This window comes from Poeciliopsis prolifica, unplaced genomic scaffold, assembly GCF_027474105.1.
Source record: "Poeciliopsis prolifica strain line A6 unplaced genomic scaffold, Auburn_PproV2 SCAFFOLD001, whole genome shotgun sequence".
NCBI lineage: Eukaryota > Metazoa > Chordata > Actinopteri > Cyprinodontiformes > Poeciliidae > Poeciliopsis > Poeciliopsis prolifica.
The window spans coordinates 7,376,630-7,386,802 of record NW_026562376.1 but is presented as its reverse complement, the minus strand read 5'-3'; the positions used below and the strand labels follow the sequence as shown (position 1 = coordinate 7,386,802).

At 33.9% G+C, this 10,173-nt stretch overlaps 1 protein-coding gene across 1 annotated transcript; it reads right to left on the bottom strand.

Annotated features, from left to right (window-relative positions):
- Positions 1 to 610: 610 nt before the first annotated feature.
- Positions 611 to 2,532, bottom strand: snapc5 (small nuclear RNA activating complex, polypeptide 5). Its single transcript, XM_055028196.1, has 4 exons — positions 2,381 to 2,532; positions 1,983 to 2,104; positions 1,830 to 1,907; positions 611 to 1,197 (listed from the first exon to the last, which is right to left on the bottom strand). Exons 2-4 carry the CDS (start codon positions 2,070 to 2,072, stop codon positions 1,009 to 1,011), a joined length of 357 nt encoding a protein of 118 aa, XP_054884171.1. The 5' UTR covers positions 2,073 to 2,104; positions 2,381 to 2,532; the 3' UTR covers positions 611 to 1,008.
- Between the last annotated feature and the right edge of the window lie 7,641 nt (positions 2,533 to 10,173).

Genomic DNA, 10,173 nt, shown 5'->3' with positions numbered 1-10,173 from the left:
AATATAGCACATACATTATGATTCATGGCAAATTAGACATAACTGGGCATGACTCCAGCCACCAGCTGGTGACAAATTATTTCTAATATGGTCCTTATATGTGCAAAATTTGAATCAAGTGATTTGCCACCTTAGCAGTGTGGTGGTGCAAGGAACATTTGTGAAAAAAGCCTGATACCACTGAATCTCTGTGTGTGTGTGTATATATATATATCTATATATATCTATATATATCTATATAAATATAGATATATATAGATATATCTATATCTATATCTATATATATATATCTATATATATATATATATATATATATATATATATATATATATATATATATATATATATATATGTCAATTTAATCAAAGTTACCATTAGTAATTCACCTGAAGAAATGAAAAAGATTATATATAGTATAATAGTTCAGGCACTTCTTTGTTAATTTTGATTAAATTAACCCTTGTAATTATGCATTTTTAAAAATGGATTCACAAAAATAATTTTTCCAATCATATTCTAATATACTAAAATGCATCTTCAATATACCCATTTCAAGTAAAACATGTTTGATTATAATTACAAGTGAACAATATTGAAATCAGACACACAATAAACAAAGCAAAACATTTATTTTTGTGCTTATAATTCTTATTTCTTCTATAACACGTACATTTTATTCTCTTTTATGGCCCAGCCATAACATTTTATGACACGCACAACAATCAGGAGTTTGGATTTTCAAGTGAATAGTTCACCAAAATAATGCCTAGAAAGCTACTCAGTAAGAACCTAATGATACCGTCTTATAGCGACACATTTCTCACAGACTTTAGGTGAAATGATAGGGAGAAATGTAGCTCTAAATTAGGCTAGAAATGGGCACTGCTAGCACCACTGACTATTACAATGTAACGGTTACTCCATCTGAATAAATTAAACCTACGAACTGATAATACAACTAAAAGGTGTTTTTGTTAAGTGACCAATTACACACACAACCCATAATTCTTAGTAATCATCATCCCCCTCATCTGCTTCAGGCACAAATTCAAACTCATTGTCATCATCCTCTTCATCATATTCATTCTCCTCGTCTTCATCATCTTCATCTTCTTCCTCCATGTCATAATCCTCTGCACTATTCAGCAAGAGTTTGGTTCGATTGATTTCGGTCTCATCGTCAAGATTAATCTGAACCTGGAATAATATGGATAAACTTGATTTCAGTCAGAGGCAAAGACAAAGCAAGAAAAGCTCAACTTCCAATTACAGTAATGATCAAGATTCTTTGCAACCTGTAGATCCAAAATTGTTTGTATGCTCGAGACCTCACATGTTAGTCCCAAAATATAAGCATTTTATTTAATTCAGAATGTGATAGAGCAACACAGAGTAGAAAGAAATAACATTAAGTTTTTGCAAAAATCCTACACATTCATTGTGCCTGCTTTACTCTGGCACCTCTAAATAAAATCTCTATCAATTATTTTATTACTAATAAAACCTGCTTTGATTTAAATTACATCTAAGTATTTTGTTCAATCATCCACAGACTGAAATTATTCACACAAAACTCACTAAAACTGGTAAATATTGCTTTAAATACTGGGAGACAGGTACTCTGGGCTTGAACTTACATGTGGTAGACATTATAAAGTTAATTAGGTATACTGCAAAATAATCTATTTTCCACTTGATTAATTCAAAGTGATCAAATATCTCCTTTTAATGAGGTAATATAAACATAAAAGAAGTACACATTATTCAAAATGTCATTACATGTAGCCATTTCATGCCCTAAAAATTGAAGTAATTCATGATCATTTTACCTCATTTTCTGGCGAGGGGTCATGTGAAGCTCCTTCTGTTTGAGCGCTGATAATAGACTTCAAGGCCCCTTCTTCAAACTGAAATATGTGCAAACCACATGTGAAACACGAATATGTGCACAGACATCTTTATATTTATAAACTCGCAGTTACCTTCAGGCGGTTCAGCTGGTCTTGTAGCATGACTTTGATTTTGAGGAGAGTCTCCTCTTCCTTCTTCAGCTCCTGCAAACGGCTGTGCATGTTTGCTGCTGCAATCAGACCATTCCTAAACACTGAAAGAGCGAAGAGGGGAACATTATTAATTATTTACTGAGAAACTATTTGCTCCTTGTGGTCAAAATGAAATATTTAGGATCTTTATTTTACTTTTATTTCTATGTATAATGTTTTCCAAAAGAAAAAAATATTATATATATATACATAAATATATACTCGGTTTCTATCGGTATTGGCAACAACTGAAGTCAATTTTGTATAATAGCGGTTCATTGATCTAGCTCTGTTTCCTTCTCCATTCGTAAACCAGAGTAAGTTTAAAACAGCCTTACCTCTTTATGCACACTGCCTAAAGCTCCATACCAGAATCTAAAGATAATGATCTCAATAAAGTGCTTCGGAGATTTTCTTTATTTCTAACGAATCGCGGTTGTTATGCTACTACAGGCTAACAGGCTAAAGTTTGGTGGTTCCTGTTGTCAAACACGCGTCATTTCCGGATCAAAAGGAGCTTTGCAGTGGTTGACGGAAAATGTAGGAATTCCCCTCATTTTTTATATGCTTTAAAAACGTACGCTCTTGTCAGGATTACAAATTTCTTTTTTTGTTTTTCAATGGATTCGTTATTTTAAATATTAAAAATTTTATGTTTTTTTTTTTCATATGGCATGCACTGAAAGATGGAATGATTATAGCCATCAAAACATTCGCTTAGGGTCTAATAATAATAATAATAATAATAATAATAATAGCTATATATATATATATATATATAATATATATATATATATATATATATATATATATATATATATATTATATATATATATATATATATATATATATATATATATATACACACACACACACATTTTAGGTAAATTTTTGATTAACTGAAGTCAGTTAAGATTCCTTCGTCAACCGAATACGACCAACAGGAAACGCTAACAGTAAAGAGTCCAATTTAGCGACATCTTGTGGCAAGTTTTTAGTAATTGCCCACTTCGTCTCGTGTGAATAGTTGCGAATTTGATCAAATTCATTCATTTATTTTTAAAAGTAAGAATATATACCACACAATTAGTTGGAGTTTTTTTTTAAAATCAGAATTTAAAAATAAAATATAACCAGTCAAACAAATTTAAATACACACACAATATATATGTGAAACAATATTAGTTTACCCAGCAAACCGAGATGACTAAACATTCCAACTTCTAGATTATACAATATCCCTAAAAGTGCTTTATCTTTAAAAATAATCTCTCTAGTTTAATTTTCGAATGATGTTTTATTTCAAGCATTAATGTAACTTTACTCAAATGACCCCTAAACTGTAATTGTAATATGTAATTCATATTCATTTTTCAATCCTAAAGAATGGTTAATAGATTTTTGACTAATAAATAATGTTATCAAAATAATACTTATGGCAAATTTTATCCATCTATTGCCAGCAACATTTTTCTCAGAGCCCGAGAAAATGTAGTAGTTATTCTAATTTATTCTAACATTGGGTCAGCAAGGGACTTTTTTGAAAGCTGTTCGTTATCAGTTTCGTATGAAGGAATTACTTTTATTTTTCCAAGAAAAGCAACTGTAAAAGTTTGAACCAAATTAGGCTGTTATCTCATATGAGCCTACCTTGCACATGTCTTTTATGCAATTAAGCTGAAAAATATTTGAAGGACAAAAACATCTCAAAGGTGATAACAGCTACCCAACCTACTGTACAAGGTGGGTGTGTGTTTGTACTAGTGTTTCTTGTTGTCATTTATTACCTGCCATCTTTTTTTCTTTTTACTTCTGAGAGGTTTGAAGTGGCAGGTGTTAAGTTTATGGTTAAAGTCAGCCTAACTTTTAACATGTGCTTGTGGTGTTCTTTTCCCTGTTAATAGCTGAGGGTCACTGTGCTGGATAACACATCAGGAGCACACCTTGTAAAAATATAATTTACATGACTCTTAATAATCGCTTTGATATTAAGATAAAATTATTAAATGTGATGGTAATTGTAAAGTTTAAGATATTTAAAAAAAAATACATTTACGATAAGCTTAACTATGATAGAACATTTCAAGTAAATATTTTCAGGAATTTTTGTAAAATTGCCCTTTATTCATATTATGAACAGTGAATGTAAAAATATACACACCTTTGTTAAAATACCAAGTTTTTGTGAAGTAGAGCCCATAAAAAATAATTTGAAAACTTTGTATACTTTCAATGTAATAAATATTTCTGTAAAATTCACCTGAAAAACTCAGACAAATCAGTTAGCAGATGAAATATGGATGATAAAATACCCATCAAGCACACCCTTGAACAAAAACTTTCAAGTTGTAACTTTTGACAAAACTTCCTCATTCAGGCGTCTTTTGGTTGGAGCCTCACATCACTGTTTTCACAGATCAGCAAGTCTGTGGTAATGTTAGCAGTTAATCTGCAGCGCCATGAGTTTCCAATATTTAATTTTTTAACAATATTTATATTTTCTGAGGCACTGAACTTTGGGTTTTTGTTTTCTCTCAGCTGTTATCATGAGCCTGACAAGAAATAAAGGTTTGAGATATCTTATTGATTGAGCAATAATTCTGTATAATTTTATATCAAGTTGCACTTTTAAAAATAAGAGACAACCAATATTGAACTCTACTGCAATATTTTCTTGATACATATATACGGTATGTACAGTATCTTTTCGTACCCAAAAAAACTGAATTAATCAAAAGTGAGTTTGAACAACATATTCGTTTAAGGGTGTGCACACTTTTGCAACCAGGATTTTAGACCACTTCTCCTTTTTTTCAACAGTTTCCTCTAGCAGATTAAATTTTTATATTAAATAATACAGGATTCTTGTCACATTGAAGGTGGAAACGAGTAGTGATATTGTTTATCTTCGCCCAACAGATGTGGGTCTTTTTCCGTGACCTTTTTATTGACTATATGGAGAGTCAAGTTCCTCCTGAATCCCCTGCACTTCCACAATAGTAAAAAAGGAGCAAGTGGGGTAGATAACAAAATCAGTGAGAACAAAAATAAATCCCATATGGAAACTATTGTTGTGAACAAGATCTGAAACAGCTCTTAATCAGTCTTCAAAAATGTTTGAAGAGCCCATTAGGTTTTTTTATAGGATTTCTTCACTAAGTCCATCCAGATGTGGATGTTGATAATGATACAGCACACAGGCACAACTGGAAACAAAAGAACTATAGAGGGGACAAGCCTGTCTCTGCTTACACACATGAAAAGAGGAATGCTTTGGGTTCCCCACATTCCCTAATTTTTCCATGTTCTTTGTATATTTAGTGGTTTTACATTCTTGGGTTTCAGGGGGCACAGCGGATGATTGCTATAGGAAGCTTCACAAAAGAAGTAGTCTGTAGACTAAGGGTCACATAACAGAATATATTCCTCAAATAGTAATTTTAAAAAGTAAGTATATACTCTCTCTTTTATAGGATTTATGTGTTTTGACTTAAGGTGGCAAGGTCTTATGAGACTATAAGAATACACACATACAACCTGAAATGAACAGAACCATTTAGCGAATAATGACTTAAAATAGTGAATCACAGTCCAAAAATCTGACTATATCAGGGTTTCTGATAGTTTTTTTGGGTGTGTCAAATGTTTGGATAACTTTTGTCCTTCATCATCATCGCTGTACCACAGCCTTCTAAAACAAAAAACAAAACTGCTTTACACAGGTGAGGGTCATTTTGTGAAGTCACGGATATATCATTAAAATATTTAAATTAAATCATGCTAAATGCAATGAAACCATAATGCATTATACAAAAAGAGCACATTAAAAAAAGTATCAATCATTGAGATATGTGAATATAAGGTAACAATTTTTTTATGAGTTTGTGTGACTGGTGTGTTCCTTCATCTTCATGATGCTCTTTGTTCAGAAGTTACTTAACAAACATCTGAGGCCTTTGAATTCAAACTCTAAAATGCTTAGTTGTTCTGTGAACAACTGAAAATACAATTTATAATAAGAGACTATGACTGAGTTCAGAAAGCAATTGACCTGAATTGTATTGATCATCTATGTAAAGGAGAGTGAAGGAAAATCCAGAAACACTTGTCAAATTTGTATTAATACAAATTTTGAAAAGTATGTATAGTTTATCTATGTAGTTTACAATCGTGCAGTACATTTTGGTGGTCGATCAAATAAATTAACAACAGCTACATTGAAGTTGGTATTTGTAACATGACAAAATGTGAAAAAGTTCAAGGGGTATGGATACTTTTGCAACTAGGCACTGTATGCAAACTTCAAACAAAAACCACCCTGTTTTCCTCTTGTCTTTTGGTGGAGGGCTGTTTGTCAAATGCGTCAAGGGATTTAGGGGGGTAAGAGTAACCTTACCCAGAGAGGGGCCATGAAGGGGGATTATAATGACTGTAAAGTGAGTCGAAAGATGAAAGTAAGTGGTGACCAGTTCGTGGAGTCATTGGGGTCAGTAAGTCTCTGGGGAATCCTGCTCTTTTTTTTAAACCAGAGCTGTGAAAAACCACATCATGGCTAACATTTCTTCCCATTCAGCTTTGGTCCACTGACAACAATGCTTTACACTTAGATTAGTTTATGCCAAACAAAAGCCTGTTTTTATCATTGAATCCACATTTTCAAACAAAAGGAAAAGGGATATATGTGGGTGGTTTTAGGATGTTTCCTCTAAAACATTACATTGAGGTGTACATGAGCCCAGTCAGTGAAGGTAAAAGTTCATGGAATAGGGTAGAGCTTTTGTGTCACAGAACCTCTTTATCCTTTAAACATCCTGCACAGTTCATTGCTGTTTATTAACAGTAGGTCATTAGTTTGCTATTTGTGCGTTTTGTGATTTTATTGGCTCATCTGAAGATGAAGTAGAATTCTACTAAATACATACTGACACAAAGATTTCATCTGAGTACCTATTTATAAAGTTTCGTAAGGCTTGCTACATATGTCATGGGTAACATTTTACCATGATATGTATGTAGTGCACGGTCTCTCTAAAATTCTCCTTAGGTGTGAGTGTGTGCATGCATGGTTGTTTGTCCTGTCTGTCTCTGTGTTGCCCTGCATTGGACTGGAAACCTGTCCAGGGTGTACGCTGCCTCTCATCCGAAATGTCTCGGACATAGGCACCAGTACCCCTCCCAAGCCCATGAGGGAAATGTGTGTAAGAAGATGAATGAATGAATGAATGAATGAATGAATGAATGAATGAATGGACAGAAGAATGAATGGATGGATATGTAGTGCACCACTTTGATGCAATGAGAAATGCTGAGCCGAACGAGAAAGCTGTCCAAGTTAATCCTCTACTTGGAAGTATGACCAACACAGACTAAATGGCTATATTAACTTACTCTGCTGCTATTACTGAAACAACAAACAGACTGCAATTCTGTAGCAATGGAGAAAATAAACATCTTAGTTCTCAACTCTGCCTTCTCTTCACCGATTGGCTACGTTGAAATTTAACTGGTAGGAAGTAAGCTGAATGGAAGAAATCCCAGAATGAAGGGAGATGAAAACCTGATAATTTTTATGAGCTGTAAATATTAGAATCAAAAGGAAAAATTTCATATTTTTGTCATTATTGTAGAATCAAGCACAAGTAGAAACTGTTACATAGTGTGTAAATTGCAAGAAGTAGGAAGAAAATACTCATAATTTATGCATTAAGCGTGCAAAGTGGTAGTCATTTACACGTTAGGTGCAGATGTTGAATATTGATCTAATTCCCTTTAGTTTGTATTTGCACAGCAAAACCTTTTGAACTAAGTGAAATTTATCCCTTGGGCAGTCTGTCAATGACTAAAAGAGCATGATTGATAATGCTGTTAATTACCAGATTAACCACAGTGCTGTGGTATGACCCGCTGTGTGGTTTTTATCTATCAACACTTGGCCCTGCATACGTGTGTGTGTAGCTGGTTGTTCACAGCAATCACGACAGTGTAAATCTGTCAACTTAATGTAGTTTGAAAAAGCTCTTATGACTGGTCTTTATCAAGGTTTCTGTCTGTATCTTTTCAGTTGAACAAAAGCTACATCCCAGAAGATTGATTTAAGCTGGTCTTCCAAAACACTAAAATACTGTCCAGCAGATTGAGGTTGTGCTACAGAAAGTAGAACTTCTTGTGAATTTCTCAGGTCAGGAGATGAAATTCAGGGCCTCATGCTAGGTGCAGAAATTAAATTGAAGTACGAGGTGCATTTTGAATAGAAGTTTAACAGCATAAAAAAGCTTCTCCAGTTTAATTAACAAGACATACAAAATAAAATTAAGGACAAGCAAGAAGGACAAAAATAGCAAAATCCACATCTGGAGAAGATATTTAATTTGCATCTATAAACAACATTATGTGGCAACAATAAAAAAATCCAAAGCCTGGTCTCCTGTTTTACTGAATGTGTAGTTCAGTAGTTTGAATTTTAATAATCCAACTAAATGTAAATCGTGAGAACAATTATAAGTATGTATTTTTTTTAACCAAATAAACACCAACTTCATTTCTGTAAATAAATACAAAAATTCATATCTGTTGAACAATCTGAACATTACGTGTTAATCTATATTTGTAGCATGTTTTTCTCTTTAAAGAGCTGGCTTCCAATTGCACACCACTGGATGACTAACGCTAGTGCTTACAAAGGACACAACTGATGTAACTTTTAGTTTTTCAAAAATAATAACAGTGTTTTTGTTTTTTGCTTAAAGTATAAAGAAATTTGATTTTACATTTTCATGAGGGTCAGTCAAGGGAATCCGCAGCACCTGAGGTGTTTCCTTTTGGGTAGCATCTCAGTTTGCCTATTACTTGGTCAGGCTCAGCAGATATGATGCAGTTTAGTCAGGGGAAGGTGAGAAAAAGGTTTGCTGGCAGGTCTTTAGAACATGCCTGTTTCACAGCTGAATTTTGTGAACTAGCTGACCACCCATGTACAGCGTTCATGTTACGCTGGAGCTTCCTCTTGAGACCAACTTGCAAACCCAGAGCTCAAGAACGCCTCCACCAGACTTACAGACTGTAGTATGATTAATTACTTTTTCCTGTTTTCCTCCCTTTTTTCTTTCTCTGTGGTTTGTATGCTCTTACAATGTCCCAACCCAAGTGTTTTGGTGTGAATGGTTAACCTCCCTTGATACTCTAAAGTTAAACATCCTTGTAATGTCAGACCAGTAAAAAGGAAATCCACAGTGTTTTCCTTTTCTGCTCCTTTTTTCCTTGTGCAATGATTCATTAATAGTGAGGCTCTAAACTCTACTTGTGTGGAGAGGATTCTCATCTATAGATTGATGCCCAGTTTTCATATGTGGGGAGTAAAGTCTAAAAGTAGGATTTAAAATAAATGATACTGCTTGACCCTAGTCATCAATGAAAAAGAACAAAGGAACAAAACACTTGTAAAATATGACCCAGAAATTCCATTTTGTGATTTTATTTCTTTTTATTCAATCACAGCCATTTTCCAATCAAAGTTCTTGCAGATTTTGTACTAGTTTGAACATAGACATGTTAGCTAAGCAAAAAAAAAAACAAACAAAACAACCTGCATTAACTTTACATTCCAACAAATTCAAAGAGAAAGCAATATTTTCAAGTTTGAAACCATAGTTAGTATGAGTCAGTGTATTTTTCAATGTGATGCGAGTTCATTTACAAATAGGCAATGTCAGCTGTCATCTATGGGAATGGCTACCCATTCTGGTGCAGGTATCACTGAGCCAGCCCAATGGTCAGAGGAATGTAAGAGCACCGTGATAAAACCATTTATTTACAGGATTTTCCAAAGTTTGGTCATACACCCACCGTTAAAGTGGAGGAAGGCCAGAGAGGACGCAGCTGCCAGTGAACATTGTAGGGATGACCCGGTCTGCTTTGATTGGCCGACATGTGAACGTCACAGATCCCCTGGAACACTACTCAACTTGTTTGATATTTTAAGTGCATAAACTGAGACATTCCTGACATGTGAACAGGCTGTAACAAATTATACCTTTCTAGGATCTGTGCCTTCACATGCTGTGGGTTTCTCAGTCCAGTAAGGTGGGTCAAGGTCAGGATATGTTCCCGTTTTGTGGCTTCAGCTACTGGATGAGGA